This window comes from Lepeophtheirus salmonis, chromosome 6 (genome assembly GCF_016086655.4).
Source record: "Lepeophtheirus salmonis chromosome 6, UVic_Lsal_1.4, whole genome shotgun sequence".
In the NCBI taxonomy this organism is placed as follows: Eukaryota; Metazoa; Arthropoda; class Copepoda; order Siphonostomatoida; family Caligidae; genus Lepeophtheirus; species Lepeophtheirus salmonis.
The window spans coordinates 2,018,508-2,038,984 of NC_052136.2; the positions used below are offsets into that span (position 1 = coordinate 2,018,508).

The following is a 20,477-nucleotide window of genomic DNA, read 5'->3' on the forward strand; positions in this document are numbered from 1 at the left end:
ATGTACTTGTCATAATGTACAAAGCAGGCTGTCCTTGTATCAATAATTCTATGAAACAACTTCCGTTTAGTAATAGTTATATAATGAATAGTTACGCCTCTATGTAAATTGGATTTCCCTTCAAATATGAGCGAAATACTTAAACTCAATGTAATACTAGCCACTTCAATAGGATTAGCAATTATTTCAATTTTGCTTAGATATGTATATATATATATACCAGAGATGGGAAGTTGGACTCGAGGCCTTATCTTGAAGACTTGTGCCTCAACTTGATCACATAGTCAAAGACTCGCAACTCTACTTGGGCTCAAAAATCCTTACAATTTGTTCACTTGAAATAAAATATTTATTTTCTAAGAGCTTGAATTGGACTTGATGAAAATATTATAAGACTTAGACTTGTCGTCCAAGACTTTGAAACTTGACTAGGACTTGCAGTATATCACATTGTTACCTTTACTGAATCATGCAATCTTTCTTTCGAAAAGAAACAGAAAAAAGGCTCAAAATCAGTTGGTAGTTAGCCAATTCTCACCAACTATATAATTATCATTCAGTAATTGATGATAATTGTTTACAGATTAACAAGAGATAATTATAATTCAGCCAATCAACATTCAGAACACTGATTAGGGGAAAAAACACAAAGTAAATTTTTGTCGATGTAACACCGTGATATATACGGACTTTTTCCTACCTCTGATATACATTTACATATTTTGTGACCAGTTGTAACTGGTATAAGCAAATTTTACAAGTTGCAACCAAAACGTTATTTGAATAACTTTAAAAGAAGGAATTACAGTACCTTGGATGAGGATGATGCTATAATTGAAGATTCCATAGATGATCGATATATTAATGGTGTAATTTTTGACTATTTTAATACAAATTATTAAAATACATGATTAATACGGCACATTGTAAACTTCAAATACTCACAGTTACATTACTCATAAATAGATGCAATTTTTATAGATCAAAAGGATATGATAGCTTCAATTAATAATTGCTAATTAGAATGACCAATGATGTAATCAAACTATGCATTTTTAGAATTAAAAATTCCAACCTGTACAGTTGTCTGATGTAAGTTGTAACTTGTACAGACATCCCAACTTGTAATCAACATGTATACACTTAAGCGTCCCCAACTGGGGATCCGTGGTGCATCGTCTAGGGATAGACGAGGTTATCAAGGTCATCAAAAAAAATTATTTTTAATAAATGTCTCCAAAATTAGTTACTCACCCCCGGCCCCCCCCCAAACCGCTTAGGATGGGGATGTCCATCCCACGGCCCGCTTAATGGTTAAGTGTGGCCAACTACTTTTTCTCACTTCAAGTAGTATTTCTTAGCAAAACTGTCACAATATCATCAAAATGTGTAGAACACGCATAATAAGTACAAACATTGAAAAATATTTCCCAATTAACTGAATTTTTGAAAAATTATCGCTCGCTCGTGGGGGAAAAAATTTAATGAAATAACAGAGATTTGGCCTTTCTATATATTTGTCCTAAATTTGAAATAAATATATATATGTTTAATAGATTTGTTTTATGAAGCCATTTTTCATGAAATTTAATAGTTTTTGTGGCCCGTTGAAATATTTAAAGTGATAATACAGCCCATCATATTAAAATGTTGGACATCCCTGGCATAGAGGCTCTGCAGTGATGAAAAGACTGGGAATCACGAGTTTTGTAGATGAAATTTTTTTAGAGGAGTAACTTCAAAGGTATAAAAGACGAATAACGACCAAATATAGCAAATTGTTCTCATATTGATAGTTACATTAGAAATTGCAATACTATTGCAATATTCCCGTCTCCTAAGGGCTATGTGTATACAATATTTATAGTCCTTAGCTACAAAAATACCTATCGATTTATTGGTACTGATAATATAAAATTTTATCAATGTTTGTTCTTTGATCTTTCAAAGACATTAATTATAGTACTCACAACGCACTTCTTCATTCATAAAATATAAACTAAATCTATTTGAATGTAGTAGAAGTTTTATACTGCTTTGTAAATGTAATACAGATGGAATCACACCTAAGAATTACGTATTGATTTATTTTATATAGGTCGTAATGAAAGGATCAAAATCCTTCAAATTTAGTTTTCAAAGGATATTTTTGATCAATGTATTATTTAAATTGTATTCATTAAAAACTTGTACCTGTGACACTCACTGATATAGGAGTGAATCTTGTATCTACTACTATTTATGACTGTTCCATAGAAATTTGCGCTCCGCCGTGAAATATATATTATGTATACTATGTACAAACTTTGGGTTTGTAAAGCCGATTACAAGCATACTACATGTAGTGTGTAGACTGATCGTGTGTATTTTCTGTATTATTTCGTGCGTGTGCGAGTATAAATGTGTACATTGGCAATCTCTCAAAATACTACTACAATAATAATATATTAAATTGTGAAGAACGAATCGACATGACTATTCAAGATGAGAAACGTTCGAACATCTGTAGTACTTTTTCTGATTATTTCCTTAAAAGAGTTAATCCAGAGTATATGGCTTGGGAAGACTTGAAATGGTCAATTGAATCCTTCATCCAGACAGAAAAAGAAAGGGAAGCTCTTTCATTAGATGTAATAAAATCCTTAGAAAATGTTTCAAGGTTCCCTGTAAGTAGGTCCTACCTGAGGAATGTATTTACAAAAACCGGACTTTGGTTAAAAGAACCCTGTCGCTTAAGCATCGTGGGAAGTGATGAAGACAGTGATTTTGATTTCGTATTTAAATCCTATGACTCAGGTAGTATTACTCTCCTTGAAGAAAATGAAAAAATAATGGGCAGAGGAACAACGGGGCTCATTTCATGGCAAGGAGCAGGACTACTAGTAGAATGGGCAGATGCTTTAGGGAAAGATATTATTCAAGGGAGTAATATACTCGAACTTGGTTCTGGTTTGGGTTTACTTGGTTTAACTCTCTTGAAAAATAAAGAACTCGGAATTAAGTCATACACTTGCACTGACACTCATCCCAATGTGCTTAACTTTCTTCTAAATAACGCTAAAATCAACTTGGAGAATTCTGCGGAGAAGGAAAATAACTTGGAATCCTGGCTTACAAGTGGTCCTCCAGTTATAGTTGATACATTAAATGCCGACTATACTGATATATCCATTGATAGATTTCGAGTTAAATACTTAGATTGGACTAATTACGAAGAGTCTGAATTGCCTGAAGATATTGATTTAATACTTGGATCGGACTTAGTGTATGATCGTGATTTACTGCCCAGTTTAAGCTCGTTAATTGCTACACTTCTTAGAAAGAACAAAAGTGAGGCCTATCTAGCCTGTACACAAAGAACATTCGAAACAATTGAATTTTTTTTAAGGGCATTAAAGGACTGTGGACTTAAAGCAGACGTAGCTTACAAAAGAACATTTTCTCCAATCGCTGATGCTGTGATGATGACTCATGAAACATTAAAACCCATAGTTCTATATAAGATTACTCATGAGGAATAACTCGAATATCAAAAATACATTCTTGATTGCTATGAAAATGCTTTTATTAATACCTATTAACATAACATTGCTTATTATTTGTATTCTCAAAAAATATGTTTTAACTTAACATAGTTACGAAATATATAACGATTAAAAAATTAAAAATAAGTTATGTTGGAGTCCCTCCCAAGTGTGTGGCATTCGTGATGTTAGAATTATTTCTTGCAGATATATCAATAGGCTTAGAAATGCTCGAAAATTGAATACGGTCAAATGTATTCAAGTATGATGGATTAAATTGCTCCACACGACCTCTAAATATATTCAAACCCAAGAAGTTACAAAGTTCGTTGATACAGAATTCAGCGGCGACTGAGGCTAATTGATTCTCAGAGTCCAAAGCATAGAAAATAGGCTCTATGAAATGTTCCATAAGTGGCTTAAAAAGTTTTTTCTCCAAATTTTTGGCTATTTCAGGTAGCCTTTTCAGCATTGACTCAATAAATACAAAGTGGTTAGAGTAGTGCTTATGTCTAGCCGCTTCGGAAACACATGGAAGAATTGAAGCAACTTCCTCTGGGCAAATTGAAGATATTTCAGCGAGAAGATGTGTAAATCCATCTCCCTTTTCCCAAGGCTCTGAGGGTTTACGAAATCTAAAAAAAAAGGAGCAAAAAAACATTTGAAAAAAAAAGTGGTATGAGTTCTACTCATTTTTTTTCCTACCTTCCTCCGTCCGAACAGCCGCCTCGAGACATCTTTGGTGCCAAGGAACCACAAGAATACATCACTTGATTCTCGTGTAATTCAATATCATTATCCCTCAACTTTTTATCAGACACACCGAATTGACTTAGTTCAGAAGTTCCTTCATATTTAATTGTTTCTGACGGTTGATTTGCAACATCCATAAGTCCAGCTTTAATATCTTGTAGCAAACATGGAAGTAAAATCTGTTCTTTTCCGTAGGCTTTAATGCAATTAGCTAAAGCTATAGCAGCACCTTGCCTGACCGATATGATAGGGTCTTTGAGATTTTCCATAAAAAGAGGTTTACATTGTTCAAAGGAGTCTCGACAATTATCTGGAAATTTCAATATGAATGTTCCACATGCAACACAAGCAGTATCCCGAACAGGCCAGGAATCATCCTTGAAGCATTTAATAAGTGTATTCAACAACACGGGAACAAAGGGTTCTAAAACTTTGGGATTAATTTTTTTGACCATTTCCGTGATGCAATGACAAGCAGCTTCTCGTACAGCATGATTATCTGCATCCGCAGATTCATTATAGCAATTAATAATCTCAGAAATATATTTCTCAACCAATTGCTTGCCTCTTTGACCAACTACCATTGTCCATGTTTCTTGAGAATAAATCCTAACACCTTCAGCCAAGTAATAACGATTCAAACAAAGTCGAGGCAATAAAAGAGAGTAATAATCCTCTTCAACACATCCTGTTCTAGAGGTTAAAAAAGTACGAGTTGCAACAACAGCAGACATTCGAACTTGACTCCAATTGTCTGCCATTCCATAACTTAAAGCTTTAGCAAATGCTTCGTCTGCAGGAGTGAGTGTCTGGACTATAGATCCAATCGTATAGTAAGAAGTTTCTCTTACAAATCTATTCATATGTTTGGTAGAGAGTAAAATAAGATTTACAAATTCGTTACTTGTAAACCCTTGCGTTTGCAAAAAATTTGCAGGCCCCATTTCTACAACAATACTTTTGAGGCAATCGATTGAAGTTTCTAAATATCTCCACCCTGCAGTGTCATGGAGTATAGTTTGCTCAGATTGATTTTGATCTGTCGACCTAAATTAAATTAATACACATAAATATTAATGATACGAGTGCATAAGTACACATTATGGTTTATCTCTTGGGATTTATCGAGGTTTTACACCTACGAGAAACTACATGGGGGATTTCCTGAGACATTTTGTATTTGACTATTTCAAAATATGACCTTCTTTTATGTTCTAACCAATTAAAATAGAAGTTGAATACATTTTGAAGATTCACTTGAGATACAATTTTTAACGATTTATGCTCCAGTGCAAATGATATGCTATGTGTATCGACATAAAAACACCTATAACTGTGGTCGGGGAACAGGGGTAAATTATACCAAATGGAGTAATTTTGGGGGTAATGTAATGCATGCCATTAAAGAAGGACTTTACTTCCTAATGGTAAATGCAATAAACAGGTAAACATCATTCCACTAGTTAGTGGTAAATTAATTTTACTGCAAGTTATTTTTGGGGTATCACTAAAAAAAGTAACCCGACCCATAACAAAGGAACAAATTAATATTTAACTATAACTAGTAGGAGACATGGATTAATTTTAGATCTTATACAAATGTACTTATGGGACTACCTTATAATTTATTCTTTCTTTTTAAAATATCAAATAAAGTAAATTTAATTTACTATCTCATTCTGAAAATTCCCGGAATTTCGCTTTGAAGGAGTTTTTTGGGGAATGGGAAACTCAAATAGTACACACTAGTCAACATACCTGTTAAGATCTTGGCTTATAGAATGTAGAAGATGAGCTTCAATATTTTTGGAGTAATATTGTGGATACTTTCCAACTAAGGAGCCTAATGTACTTCCAGCTATCGAACGAACACGGACTTCTTCATCGGATAAACATTTACAGCAGAAGTTACATATCAATCTTCAAAATACATTTATTAATTAGTGTTATTCCATTTTTAAAAACCTTTGCTGATTAATTTAAAAATGAAAATAGATACATAAACGGTAAATCAAAGGTGTTGTCATAATGCGTTATAAAATTTGATTATAATTGATCATTAGGCCTATTTTTTTTTTAAATGGATAAATTTAAATTGGTTACTCTGCAAAATCCGATTGGATGTCATGATTTTTGTGCTTTAAAATCTCTTGAGTGGCGGACAAAACTCCGCATTTCATTTCCCAATTGTCGAACTGAAAAAAAAAAAAAAATTATTCGATATGATATTTGACTTAAGGTCAACATAACGTACTGTTGAGGATTTAAAAACAGTATGAAGTTCCTCTACAAAGTCACTGACAAAAGAGTCTTCGTCGAGTTGTTTCTTCAGATCTCCAAGTGCGCGATCCCTTTCTAGTTTAGTAGAACCCGACAAACGGGACATGAGAGTTCCACCATTTTCTCCACTTTCATCTGAATTATCCTCCATAGCGAATATCATTTTTATAAATAATTTAATTTATATTTGTTACACAGGTCAGTAAGTTTTAACTTTTAAGTAATAAATCCTTTTTTGTACTTTTCGCTGCTTGAAGTAAATTCTGTGACGACTTTATTTATTAACAGTCAAATATAATACGTGACGTCATTGAATAGAAACATTCAAATGAGGAGGCTAACACAAAAATACCACATATATTTTGGTGTACGTCAGCTGTCGATTCCCTCATCTCCCTTGATACGTCATGGCTATATCATAATTTATTATTTTTAATAAATAAACAATGTAATAACTAATAAGTTGTACTATACCAAAGACATCTTTTACTTCAGGGCTAGAAAGGCTCACGCAACCTATTGAAAGTACGTTCTGTTTTCTTTAGTTACATTCTGATTCAATGCATAGAAGTGAAGTGAAGAAAATATTATTCAGTTTATTTGGTCATCAATTAATTCTAATTATAACTCACTTATGAGAATTGGAAACTCGAACATGGGTTGTAGTTAACTCTTATTGGGACTTCGAACTCCAGGAGGACTCAATTTGGACTAGAAAAAAGAAATTTCAGATTCAGTAACTCGTCTAGAATTTGTCGTCAGATCGACAAGGTTCAGATTTTAATAAGACTCGAGACTTTGGAAACTCATTTACCCAAAAACTTGCAACTTTATTTTGAGAAATCTCTCAATAGTTTTGATTATACAACTTACGAGTAACATTGAATTTCTATTTGATATATGTCGAAATAATTCTACAAAAGAATCATCATCATCACATATATTTGTTAATATGGAAGTAAATTAATAAAGAAAGAAATATCATAATTTAATTAATAAGTTTCGATGTAACTGATACTACAAGTATAATACCTAGTGCCTAATTTCTTGGAATAGCTCTTGTATATTTATTAATCATTATTTATCCGTGAAAACTTATCCATAAAAACTATCCTTAGAAAGTTTGTAAACATAATATCAATATAATATTGTTAGCTTGATTCTAAGCGAATAGTATCAGCATATTTTAAAAATACTAACTAAGAATATTACGAAAATAAAAAGAATATTCAATTAATCCGAATAAAATTGTGGTTTATGAACAGTGAATAGATAGTGACGATAATTAATTAATAGAATAGGTATACATTTAGCATTAAGTAATATAAAATTATAGATATAAATTATGGTAGAAGATATATTAATTGTAGCACGTGACTTCAGATAGATTTTCTGATGCTGTTGAAATAAAAATGGAGTAATATTGTACAAAGTCAATTATGTTTTGCCATTTGATTTTTAAGCATAAAAAAATACACATCCCTGGTTCGACATGAGGTTAAGTGATTGAGCCTTGGTTCACTCCAGATGTTAGTCGAACTCATTTGAAAAATATATCCAAGATAAGTTAAAGAAATCAATCTTATTAAATATTAAAAAAATTATTGATAGGTATTTGTAGAAATGATTATGATTATCATCCATTAATATAATTGATTTTGATATTTTTCTACAGTTTAAATATATGACAAGATTGAAGATTTGACCACGGTTTCACCCCCCAAAAGTGTGAAAAAAATATTTAAGGTAGAAAATAAGCAATGAAAATTGTTTAAAAAGGGTAAAAATGCCTGTAGATTATATCTTCTATTTTGTGTCGTTTAGCCAAGAAATTTGAATTTGTGACCAATTTTGAAACCCCAGATTTGTAGACCTATAGAATCTACAACGTACATTTAAAAGATCACTATTTATGTTAATATAATAGAAAGTGGCAATACTTTAAAATAAAACTGTTCGTTCAGTTGCTTCTTCTATTTTGTGCAATGCCTTTAAAAAATATACATCAAGTGACAAACGGGAATCAAAAATTAACATTTTTCGATAAATGCCTTGCTTTAAGTAGCCATATTTACGAATAAGAAAGGCCTACATGCTTGATTTACCTATCATTTTATTGACATGTGAAAAAATACTGTCTGTCATTAAAATGGATGGTACAAAAAAACGTTAGGACCTATATACTTGAAAATGTAATCGTTTTAACTGGAATAGTATCCTTTAGGCTGATGTGTTTAATTTTCTATTAGCAGGTGTAATATTTCCGATTTTTTTTTACGATTTATGCATTTAAAATTGTATGTTAAATTTCGCATTACGAGAGGCCGTAACCAAAATTTTCGAGTGAACGATATTCGACAAAATTATTCGATTATGCCGAGGATGTGTACTTCTTTATGAAAATCATACCATTCATACCTAATTTGAGTTAAAGTACTTAATATTTCTGACTTTTTTTTTTTTTTTTTTTTTTTTTTTTTTTTTTTTTTACGAAGCAAAAGAAACTCGATTTTTGAGCAAAATATCAGTGTTTCGGAACGCATGCGGCATGATATTGTAGAATTTCAAACCAGCAGCTACTTTATATTGACTCAATCAAGGTCCAATTTGTTACTGAACAATTACATGTTCTCAAAACCACGGGTGTTTGACTAATTGATTAATTTGTAGAGCTTGAAAATACTGAAGAGATATTTTTATATCCGTCAGATTGGACATACCTTTACAAAAATGAGTTTTAAAAAAAACAAAAAAACATTACATATTTTGTATTTCTGACTCCAAATTTAAATTTTGCATAAATTTTGGTTTACTTGTAAAAATTCGAAACTTGATATTTTCCCAATTTTGGCAGTGAAAAATATCATAATTTTATTCACCCAGTGGTTCGTTAAGATATTCGCTGGATCTAGTGCGATTCTTAAGAGTACAGGAGCTTATAAAAGGGAGAGACTGGACTTGAAGTTGTGGTCCGGGTGCTATTTATTTGACAGACCAACTCATTTCATACGGGGGGAGGACTCGAAAATTACAATCCTCTTCGATGCCGCCTAATCTCAGTTATAAAATTCTGACAATTTTGTAGTCATGGTCTCGGCGTCGTGGCGTCTGATGAAGCAAGATGACTCCTTACTTCTTCAAAGCCAACGAGAAAGTCAACACGGATGTCTAATACAAGGTTATCAGGTACCATGTCTTGCTATGGTTTAATATCACGTTCCCCAGGAACAACTATGTGTTTACCCAAGAAGGCATCTGGCACACACGTCCAAGAAGATGCAGCATTTTTGCAGAGAGAACATGACTGTCTTCTGGTCGACACACTTCTAGTCTTCGCCCTCACCCGATGTAAGCATTCTGGATTTCTCTGTTTGGTGCATCTTGGATGGAAAGACAAACAAGACTTCTCACACGAATATCGATGCCCTGAAGTCCGTGATCATGGAGAAGTGGAACAATTTGTACTCAAACTCCATCAAAGGCAACTGTTTTGTCCCCGTATTGAAGCCATAATTAAGAATGGAGGGTGACATATTTAATCAAAAGTGTAGAAAATTATTGAATTACAAACTTTTGCTTCAAAAGTTTGCTATAAAAATGGTAAAAAATAAGAAAAAGAGAAAACGGTTTTTAAAATCTTCTAATTTTTGAGTCCTCATCCTGTAATGGATCATGTTCATAAGCAGAAAACTCATTATCCTTCTAATTTATGGAAATATTCTACATGTTGTTCTTTTAATATTTGAATACTAATCTCTAGTGAAATGTCATGAATGAACATGTATATGTTAACTTCAATTATACTAATTTCTTTACATTGGTTAAACGACATCTAACCCTGGATTGGAATGGATATAAATAACTATGCATCAGTATTGTTTGAAATTCGCGTATTTACCATAGTCATTGATATACTGGCTTGTAAGCGTTCCGTTCATTTTTCTTTTTCTTAGTTGAGTCATTATTTTCGTTGCGTTCCACGTTCCAATCATACGGGAGGCCTCTTTTGAGCACTATATTTCAAGATTTTTTAACAATATAATCCGATGAATATTAGTGTTCAAATGAGCTACAACTTACTAAAATCAGTTCATTCATTGTCGAGATGAAGACCAAAAGGTAAACATAGCTGATTTAATCACCCCTAGGGCGGTACAGCAACAAGAAAAACTGGACCAAAGACTACTCGAGAAACTCCAAGAACGACCTCTACCTCGCCTACTTGGTCGATGAGGTTCTGCTCGTCAACAAGACTAGGTTTCCAGCCTCCCCGATGATACTGGAAATCGTGGATTCAGAAGATAAGAGGATAATATAGTTTCCCTTTGGGAAACTATATTCTCCAGCAGGACTTTACTACGGTCTTCGGAATATAGGAGAGCAGAATTTATTATTTTTAGCGGCCCATTTGCTTACATTTATGGCTAAATGATGAGCCTTGGCCCCATGATTCAGAATTATTGAACTGGTCAAGTTCATATGTTCGAGTTAAGGTAGAGTACAAGAAACTTTCATATTCAAAAATTTAATTTCCTATAAAGCTAGAACAACTGGGGACTCGGATTCGTAATCAAGACTTCAAACAAAACCAAAACTTGTTGTCAAACTACCTTTAGTACTTCAGAACCTATAATTCTAATCACTATTTTGAATAATCAAAAACTGTTTATTTAAATAAAATGAAGCAAATTTTTTATTTGAGGAATTAATAAGAAGAAATTTCATATTCTTAATTAAAGAGTTCTTTAAGGCTAATGACTTTGATCACAGACAAAAGTCTTCTTAAACCTCGAAGCCCAATTAAAGAATAAAATAAACATTTTTATAATGATAAATTTAGTCCTACTTCAGTCTTAAATATTAATATTTAATTATTATGATATAAATTTATTTATTTTAATAATATTTCTAGTTAATTAGGAATTGTCAAAACAATGGGAACATACACTTTGAACAAGCCACACCATCATTGGGGTGAAAAAAGAATGATAAATATATATAAATTAGAAAAAAATGAAAAAATATTTTTTTAATATTTTCCTACAACAAACTGATGTATAAATATATTTTACCATCTTAGAAAAGTTGCACGTGTTTATGGTCTAATTATGATGAGTCTTATGATGCATCTTCAAGTCTCCTATTCGTGCAAAAGAACTAAAGCACGAACCACATTGGATTTTTTTTATCTTCTCATGTACATTTTCAATATGAGTCTTCAAGTTTCCAGATTGTGTATAAGAATTAGAGCAGTAACAACATTGAAATTTTTTAATCTTCTCATGAACACCTTCAATATGAAACCTCAAGCCTTGAGAGCTTTTAAAAGAACTAGAACAGTCACTACATTTGAATTTTTTTATCTTCTCATGAACACATTTAATATGCCTTTTCAAGCTTGCAGAGCGTGTAAAAGAACTAGAGCAGTAACTACATTGGGATTTTTTAATCTTCTCATGAACACCTTCAATATGAGTCTTCAAGTTTCCAGAGCGTGTAAAAGAAGTGGAACAGAAATTGCATTTGAAGTTTTTGATCTTCTCATGAACACCTTCCATATGCCTCTTCAAGCTTCCAGATAATGTAAAAGAACTAGAGCAGTAACTACATTGGAATTTTTTAATCTTCTCATGAACACCTTCAATATGAATCTTCAAGCCTTGAGAGGTTGTAAAAGAACTAGAGCAGTCACTACATTGAAATTTTTTTATCTTCTCATGAACACATCTAATATGCCTTTTCAAGTCTCCAGAGCCTGTAAAAGAACTAGAACAGTCACTACATTGGAATTTTTTTATCTTCTTATGAACAGCTTCAATATGAGTCTTCAAGTTTCCAGAGCGTGTAAAAGAGTTGGAACAGAAACTGCATTTGAATTTTTTTATTTTCTCATGAACACCTTCAATATGTCTCTTCAAGCTTCCAGATAATGTAAAAGCACTAGAGCAATAACTACATTGGAATTTTTTAATCTTTTCATGAACACCTTCCATATGCCTCCTCAAGGTTCCAGATAATGGAAAAGAACTGGAACATAAACTACATTGGAAATTTCTAATCTTCTCATGAACACCTTTAACATGAGTCTTCAAGTCTCCAGAGCGTGTAAAAGAACTAGAGCAGTAACTACATGTGAACTTTTTAATCTTCTCATGAACACTTTCAATATCCATCTTCATGTAATCAAAGCGAGTAGAGAAACAGAACAGAATTTGATTTTTTTAATACACTGTGACTGTTCCAATAAGTAATAACTGGGGACGTCGTACGAGGAACAGAAAACTAAACTTTAAAAATAGTAAGGTGCACTCATAAACTGGGTGTAGTTATGAAAATAGTTAGCATTTGTGGGATTTTTTAACATGAGACCGAAAATCAACATTGTAACATATAACATATTATGTAGGTTACAAAAACCAAAAATAACTGAATCAAGGACTTTAAATAGTTTTCTACGATGTAAATTGAGTGTAGAATTTCGTTGAAACAAAAAGGACTTCGATTTCTTTGATAAGCACTGAGTTATATTTATTACACCTTATCTAACCCAAAAAATTGAATTTTCTTTTGATACCCCCTTCAAAAAAATGACGTCACTTGTTCTTTTTAATTTTATGTTTATATACATATATATAACTTATAAGATAAATGCCACATCTTATGTAGACAGTTTACAAACATAGAGGGCGCCGCAATAAAATTGTCGTACCTACTTTTAGAGGTTTTTCTTGTTTTTTCTAAAAAAAAAATAACATAATGTACACTTTTTCTATCGCTAATAACTCTGCGAATTTTAATTGTTTTTTTTTCAGTTAACTATTCTTTATGAACCAATTAACAATTATGTGTAACTTTTAATTTGTTGTAATAGCTCTAATAAAGGGGTTTTCAATAGGGACACTCACATTTTACGTTAATAGGTTTCGAAAACGACGTCATATTTGTTATTGTTTCTTTGACAGCTGTGCTTACAAATAATTATAGTGGTAAAAAGTGGTGAGTCTTTGATCCAAACTTTAAGAGCGTTAACGCTCGACCTGCAAAATCAACAATTCAACGTTGGGTGAAAAAATTTGAGTCCACATACACGCTACATAATGTTTCTGTGCCAGTGAGACAAAGAAATGCGCGAAGTGTAAAAAATATTGCTACAGCAAGCGCATCAATTCAAGATGACCCAAATTTGTCTCTTACGCGCCGTTCTTAATCGTTGGGCATCTCTGTGACATGGTTGTTGCGAATTTTGCTAAAAGATCTTGGCCTACACCCGTATAAGATCAAGTTGACACAAGAACTGAAGTCGCTTGATCACAACGATTCGTAAAATGGGCTGAAGGAAAATTCGAAAATGATCCTGATTTTCAACGTAAAATCATCTTCAGCGGTGATGCACATTTTTAGCTCAATGGCTTTGTTAACAAGCAAAATATGCGCTATTGGGCCGGAAAACCCCACACGTGATTCATGAGGCGCCATTACATCCCCAAAAAATTACTGTTTGGTGTGGATTGCATGCTGGCGGTGTCATTATCTTCTGTTCGAGAAAATTTTCACAATTGACCCAATGACCTTGATCCATGTGAGGATTTTTTGCACCTTTCAAACTTCCTGGCTTTCATGCCCTCTGCAGAAGTTACCATGGAGTCGCAACGAAATCGGCATCGGAATTTTTGAGCGTTCGCTTTCAGATTTCTAGTATTATATCATATCACATATGGCTTAGCTTTAACTTTACATGGTCGTTGCTGCATCTCATCTTAAGTTATTATTCAACATTTTTATTTTATATTATGTATTTATTTTCTTTTTTAATATGGTGACACGCTCGATGCAAAATGCAAAACGCCTGCTCAATTTCATTAAAATGACTACATTGGTGGTTTCTTAGATCAAAAATGAATGTATTTAGTCCATACAAAATTTGATTTATTAACATGTATTTCTCGCTCTTTTGAAAATTCAAACGTATTATCAAGCAAGGAGTACTTTACCTTTTATAGTTATAATCTTTGTCAGCAGATATGTACTAAATAAAGTACAATCTGAAATCGTAGGTACAAAGTACTGTTCATTGCGCCCTAATTCAAGCCTTTATTATTGGAATTGTAAATCAACATTCATTTCAATTTTCACTGGATATAAAGTACTCATGAAAAGTATATTTTATAAATAAAAGACTTAATTCGAGTCGAAATCTGTTGTTCTCCTTCATTACTCGTGAGTAAGAATATGCATATTGTAAGGCGCAATAAAAGTGCAGAAGCAATACTTATGGTAAGAGTGAATTAAGACAAAATATCAGGCGCCTGTTATATGATTTAACAGTCGAAAATGTAAAAATACTATTTATAATTCAGAGCCTGATGTGTAACTCCACGAGGATCTATGAAAGAAAAGAAAAAGAACGATAGTATCATGCGTTTTAACTCTTCTAATATCACAACTGTTATTTTTCTCTATGTTTTGCCCATCCTGAGTTATAGATATCATATGTGAAATACATTTTATGGTGAGATATATAATATAAAAAGACAACTCTGTGATGTTTTCTTTTATAGAGAGTAAGTATTTCCATTTATTGATCACATTTTGACATCTAATAGTTCAATTTTTTCCGTAATATTAATGAAAAAAGGGGGACGACATCAAAATTATGACGTCACGAAAAAAACTCTGTTATTGATAAATAATTTATATCCTACTTAGTGAGACGATCAAGTATCGACGTATTTTTACTGGTAAAAACAACCTAAGAAAACAAATTGTCAAAAAACAAACAACACAATTATGTGTTGTTGATTAGATTAAGCAATGTCATTGACATTCCCCCTAAAATAAAAATCCCAATAAAAAAAACCGTTGCGTATAGGCATCTTAATGGTATCTGTCAACCTTTCTTACAAAAATAATAGTCGAAAGTTTGGTGTACTTAGTATAAATTTTATTATTTTATACCATTATAGTCTTTATTTAATTGTGTTCACTACAAATGCTGAACGTAAATATAGGTAAATATCTAAAATACTAATAATTAATTAATTAGTCATTACAAATGAACCAAGTGACTTTAACATCAGAGCGTATGTTTTTCATATCGCGATCGTAATAAGTACATCAATATAATAGCCAGAAAAAGTAGCTAGTGATGAATTTCAGGAAAGAAAGAGACAGTTAGAAAAAGAAAAATGCATTTAGCTATTGTTAGACTGTTATGTGCGTATTTCATGTTAACATATTTACTCTCCGCATTACATTCCTAACACAATACTGTCGATTTGTATTTGGTTGTCAGCTGTCGATGTATCTGCTTCTTTGCAGTGTCCTTGATGGTTGATTCGAATCTGCTCTTGTTAAAGTGAGGAAACTTATAGCCAGTTATTGAATACTATTTTCATATTTGGAAAGCATTGTCTTAGAATTGATTAATGACCAAGTGATTTTGTGTATTTTTTCGGTTTCTTTCCGCACAAAAGGTTGCGTGATACAATGAAAGTATTCTTCTTAATATTTATCTATGAACTAGAAGAGCTTGCTGTCAGCTGTCGATTGGTAAACCAATAAAATTCATTTGTATTCTTAAGTAACTAATAATGAAATAAAATATTACTAAAATGAAACTTGTACGTCCATGAAGGGATCTTGGATAATCATTAGTCACGAAAGAATGGGTTTAGAGCTGGACTAACTCACGCAGACATTGGAATATATTGATTTGGAAGGAGAAGTAAGGAAAGAAGGGAGACGAAGGAGGAGATTGGAGTGTTGAGTAGTGTTTATTTTACGACTAAAAGCAGGATTGTTGCGATGATAGGGATTCCGGAGAGTCTGGAGTCCCTCTCCGTAAAGAGGTACCTCCAGTTCTTAGAGGCTGAATGTGCAGCCTACGTTGCCCTAACTCAAAAGGACTCTGTTCTGCTCAAAGGAGTGTCGAAGCGAATGCTGGAGCTCCTGAAAGAGCAGATCAACGATGTCATGACCGGACTCGCCTCTTCCGCCCTCAGGGAGAAAATGATGGATCTCATCCTTGGAAGCAAAGAATTCCCGAGTCCACAGTACTGCAATGTCCTTCACCGTCAAAGTTCGAGCAGTAGCCCCAACACATCAAAGAATAGTCGAAGCGGCCCGGAAGACGAGGACGAAGAAGATGATGAAGACGACGACGAAGATCGTGTCTTTAGCAACTGCCCAAATACTTGTTGCACAGGTGCCTACATTCAAGAGACTATGGTGGGTGTGATCATGAGTGCAGACATTCGACAGCTCATATTCAATCTTGACAAAGTGACTTCTCGCCGTCGAAGGGATGCGCACTACACTGAGTTTAATGTTCCTGTTGTTCTTTCTCATCTCCTGGCATCCACTCATGGGCGCTATTCACAACTTGAAAGGATTGTCTTTGCTGATAATTTCATCCGTGATGAAAGGTCTTCGCCCTTCTCGCTTATTGAAGAAGACAATCTCTTTATGGATCTTACAACTAATTTTAGGTCAAAGTCGAGGTTTTTTTGCAATGTTGAATCATCAAAATGCTCAAACGGACAAATTTGTCAAACATTTTGGAACTGCCAATGATCATCAAGTTGTTGAAGTCATACCAGATAATGCTAAGTCAGATCGAAAGGGACTTGTAGTGGATCTCCTTGTACTCTTTCGCGATGTTGTTCCAAAAGATCTTGGATATTACAAGCTTACGGAATTAACACTCAAAAATAATATTCAGTGCGAATTATATTCAAAGGCTAATTTTCAATTTGAACTCCTGGCTCGGATTGGATTTTCTTGCCCTCGACTTCGGATTTTAGATATATTTGGTACAGATACGTGGGCGGATTGTCTTATAGCTTTTTTCTTTCGAGATGCCTTTCATTCCTTACACAGATATCTTTTTTTTATGGAAAATGAAGATGATGAAAACTCTGCTTATCATCCTCATGATATAACTCGTTATTGTCAGTTTTGTTTAGATCAATTACATCCTAATGCCGTTGAAAGACCTTTCACAATTAATCCCATTATTCCTCTTATCGACAATATATATGACTATGTATTGAAGAAATATCCCAAAAGGTCTTTTTGTATCCTAAGAAACTGTGTTAAAGTAAGTGATCTTCTTCAAGCTCCATATTCAACAATATATGAACTTGAGCGTCCTTGTGTCAATAATCCTCCCTCAAAACAAAGTGATGATTTATCATCTAAAAGTAATAGAGGGATCAAGTCCAGACATAGAGATTGGCGGCAACTCTCACCTGAAGATAGTAAAGTCAAAAAATCGTCTAAAAAAGAATCTAAAAAATCAGGCAAAAAAATATGCAAAAAAACATGCAGAAAATCAAAAAAATTACTTAGAAAAACACGGAAATCACTTCGGCTTAAAGCACAATTGTCTTCTATTAAACCCCTGGTATCCAATGAAGCTGAAGGATCTCTAATTTCGACGAAAGAATTACCGTGCAATGAGCTTTCTTCACTTAAAGGTGATGATGATAAAGGAGATGAAATAAGGAACGGCGTTATAACCCGCTCACGAAAGAGAAAGATGGACTCTCTTATATGCAAATGGAACAAGGATTCATCATCGTCAAGTTCTTCAGCATCTAAACGTTCTAAACGAGATTCAACAGATGAAGTTCGACAAAGACGAGGTAAATCTCGAACCTCTCAAAACGAAAGTAAATTTCCAACTCATTCCACGAATGATAAAGCTAGCTCAAGTTCATCGTCTAATCCTCCTATTCCTTTCGAAAATTGGAAATCTTCAAGTAATCAATGTTTTTGTTCAGATTCTATTTCTAATCGCTGTCTAAAAAATTGTCCTATTTCACCAGAGACCTGGAAGTATGAAACGAATTGGATTGAGCCTGAATTGATTAAATATAGGGAGATAAGTGATTGGCCTCATTTAAATGAATGTATCAAAACTCTCGAAGTACTGAACATTGGTGGTACTAATGTTCTTGGTGAATTCATTCCTTTTATTCTTCTTCACACTCCTAACTTGAAATCACTGGGTCAATGGATAAATACAATGGTTTATGGACTTGAAATTATACGCAAAACTCCTGGCTACGAGGATGTTTCATTTTCTGGAATTCAAGAGTTTTCTTATAGTACAGATCGTAATTATTTTGGACAACCCTATGTGGGGTTTGTTCCTGAATCAGCAGAATACAAAAATGTTCGTAAAGAAATGATTCGTATATCTGGAAAAGTCGCAACGAGATTGAGTCCATCTGCTCGTAATCATGAGCAGAAACGTAAACAGATAGGGGAAGATGTGGATCTAATCGTTGATTGTTGTCCTAATATTAAAAAACTCAATATTGTGTTTCATTATAAACAAGTGATCTTTGAAAGTAGGGAATCAACATCCGTATGGGTTTCTCTACTTCACCTGGTTAATTTTGTAGAATTAGATTTAGTCACTGTCAAATTTGCAAATGTAAAAACTCTTCTCACCGTCGTTGGTGCTCGACTAGAGCATCTAACTCTTGAAATGGACGAGGAACAAAGTTCTGGATCTGAAATCGTGCATATCGCAAGTACATGTCCTAATTTGGTTAGTCTAAGGATTCTGGTCGGTGATAAGATACTTCGAGGGGAAATTACTCTTCATTTCACTTCAACATTTTTCCCTAAACTTGAGAGACTCACTGTCGAAGGAGCAGTTCATCTCCAGGGATTTGCTTTCCTCTGGGGACATTGCCATAAACTCAAGTATATGAAAATAGGACTTGTTATTTCCAATGATGTGACTACAAGTAATGTTCTCATCCACGATGTCTTTGCACTTCTTTTTCAAGTCAATAAAATGGAATTTCTCGAAGAGCTTCATATCAAGAACTTAAAAATTAGAACACTTATGATGGGACATTTCCTTTTAGATAAACTTCCTAATCTTAAAAAAGCCTCGAATTGGATTTTGGAAATGATAGACCCGGATACACCACGCTTCAAAAAATACATCAAAAAATTTAAAGAAAAGGGACTCTCTCTTGAATATAAAGAGTGGTAATTCATCGTTCTAGTTTTTGAATGGTTCAGTCTTTTTAATGACAAACTTGTTTTTAATGTAGTATCAAAAAATTCACTACATTTTGAGCTTGCTTTGATATTGTATATGTAGATATATATTCTTCATACCAATTATCAAAAGTTATTTGATACTCATTACTATTTTTTTAAAATGATATAATTATTTATCAAACTATTGACTTTTTGCATTTTCTATTCAGTAAAATTGTGCAGCTAAAATATTTTTCTTCATTTTTATACTATACTAAATAGTTATTGCGGAATTCTTCGGTTTTGAAAAAAGAAAAAAAAATCCATATCTTCCAAATGATTTACTCTATTTATTAGAGGTTGGTCAATTTGTACCCGAAGATGGACTGAAATTATATTAAAATACTTAATTATATATATATATATATATTTTTATTATTGATCAATTACATATAATAGTACAAATCAGTGGTGTTGATAGCTGTTCATGCTATATCCTACAAATATCTTGTACTATACATATATTTGCAATTGTAATAAGATCTCCGCCTCTTATTCCTGCTAATACTTTACCACTGGTAGCTATTAACTGTAATAATATCCTTCTGTTTGAATGCAATGTTTATCATTTTCTTTAATTATATTATAATTAGTATTTCAAATATTATTATAGATAAACAATATTTTCATTTTTACTTTTCTTGAATACTTATATATATATATTATGTCGCGGTAAAATTGTGTTCAATATCTGCTGTGTTAATAACTGTTTAATTTTCATTCTGTTTTCTGAAGATACAAAAATATTGTTTTTACTAATTATTATTTTTCTCTCTTTTTACTTTACAATGTCTTAGAAACATTCGGATAAATCTGTTTATAATTATTATTAATCGGACTTTTTGAAGTTGATCA

General features: G+C 32.8%; 3 protein-coding genes across 3 annotated transcripts; 2 read left to right on the plus strand and 1 right to left on the minus strand.

Annotated features, from left to right (window-relative positions):
- Nucleotides 1-2,314: 2,314 nt before the first annotated feature.
- Nucleotides 2,315-3,668, plus strand: LOC121119388 (uncharacterized protein R08D7.4). The gene has a single exon (XM_040714045.2). It carries the CDS (start codon nucleotides 2,472-2,474, stop codon nucleotides 3,519-3,521), a length of 1,050 nt encoding a protein of 349 aa, XP_040569979.1. The 5' UTR covers nucleotides 2,315-2,471; the 3' UTR covers nucleotides 3,522-3,668.
- Nucleotides 3,544-6,945, minus strand: LOC121119387 (uncharacterized). The gene is made up of 5 exons (XM_040714044.2): nucleotides 6,532-6,945; nucleotides 6,381-6,472; nucleotides 6,036-6,197; nucleotides 4,230-5,324; nucleotides 3,544-4,159 (listed from the first exon to the last, which is right to left on the minus strand). The coding sequence occupies exons 1-5, from the start codon at nucleotides 6,718-6,720 to the stop codon at nucleotides 3,673-3,675; spliced, it is 2,025 nt and encodes a 674-aa protein (XP_040569978.1). The 5' UTR covers nucleotides 6,721-6,945; the 3' UTR covers nucleotides 3,544-3,672.
- Nucleotides 6,946-15,732: 8,787 nt separating this feature from the next.
- Nucleotides 15,733-19,884, plus strand: LOC121119687 (uncharacterized). The gene is made up of 2 exons (XM_071889248.1): nucleotides 15,733-18,319; nucleotides 18,386-19,884. The coding sequence occupies exons 1-2, from the start codon at nucleotides 16,861-16,863 to the stop codon at nucleotides 19,570-19,572; spliced, it is 2,646 nt and encodes an 881-aa protein (XP_071745349.1). The 5' UTR covers nucleotides 15,733-16,860; the 3' UTR covers nucleotides 19,573-19,884.
- Nucleotides 19,885-20,477: the final 593 nt, after the last annotated feature.

Excerpts from the sequence above, each read along its gene's own strand:
- LOC121119388 (XM_040714045.2), top strand. The coding sequence starts at position 2,472 with ATGACTATTCAAGATGAGAAACGTTCGAACATCTGTAGTACTTTTTCT.
- LOC121119387 (XM_040714044.2), bottom strand. The coding sequence starts at position 6,720 with ATGATATTCGCTATGGAGGATAATTCAGATGAAAGTGGAGAAAATGGT. Across the intron at positions 6,473-6,531 it reads CTGTTTTTAAATCCTCAACA|TTCGACAATTGGGAAATGAA; the intron begins GTACGTTATGTT and ends TTTTTTTTTCAG. Across the intron at positions 6,198-6,380 it reads ATCCAATCGGATTTTGCAGA|ATTGATATGTAACTTCTGCT; the intron begins GTAACCAATTTA and ends TGTATTTTGAAG.
- LOC121119687 (XM_071889248.1), top strand. The coding sequence starts at position 16,861 with ATGCGCACTACACTGAGTTTAATGTTCCTGTTGTTCTTTCTCATCTCC. Across the intron at positions 18,320-18,385 it reads CGAAAATTGGAAATCTTCAA|AGACCTGGAAGTATGAAACG; the intron begins GTAATCAATGTT and ends CTATTTCACCAG.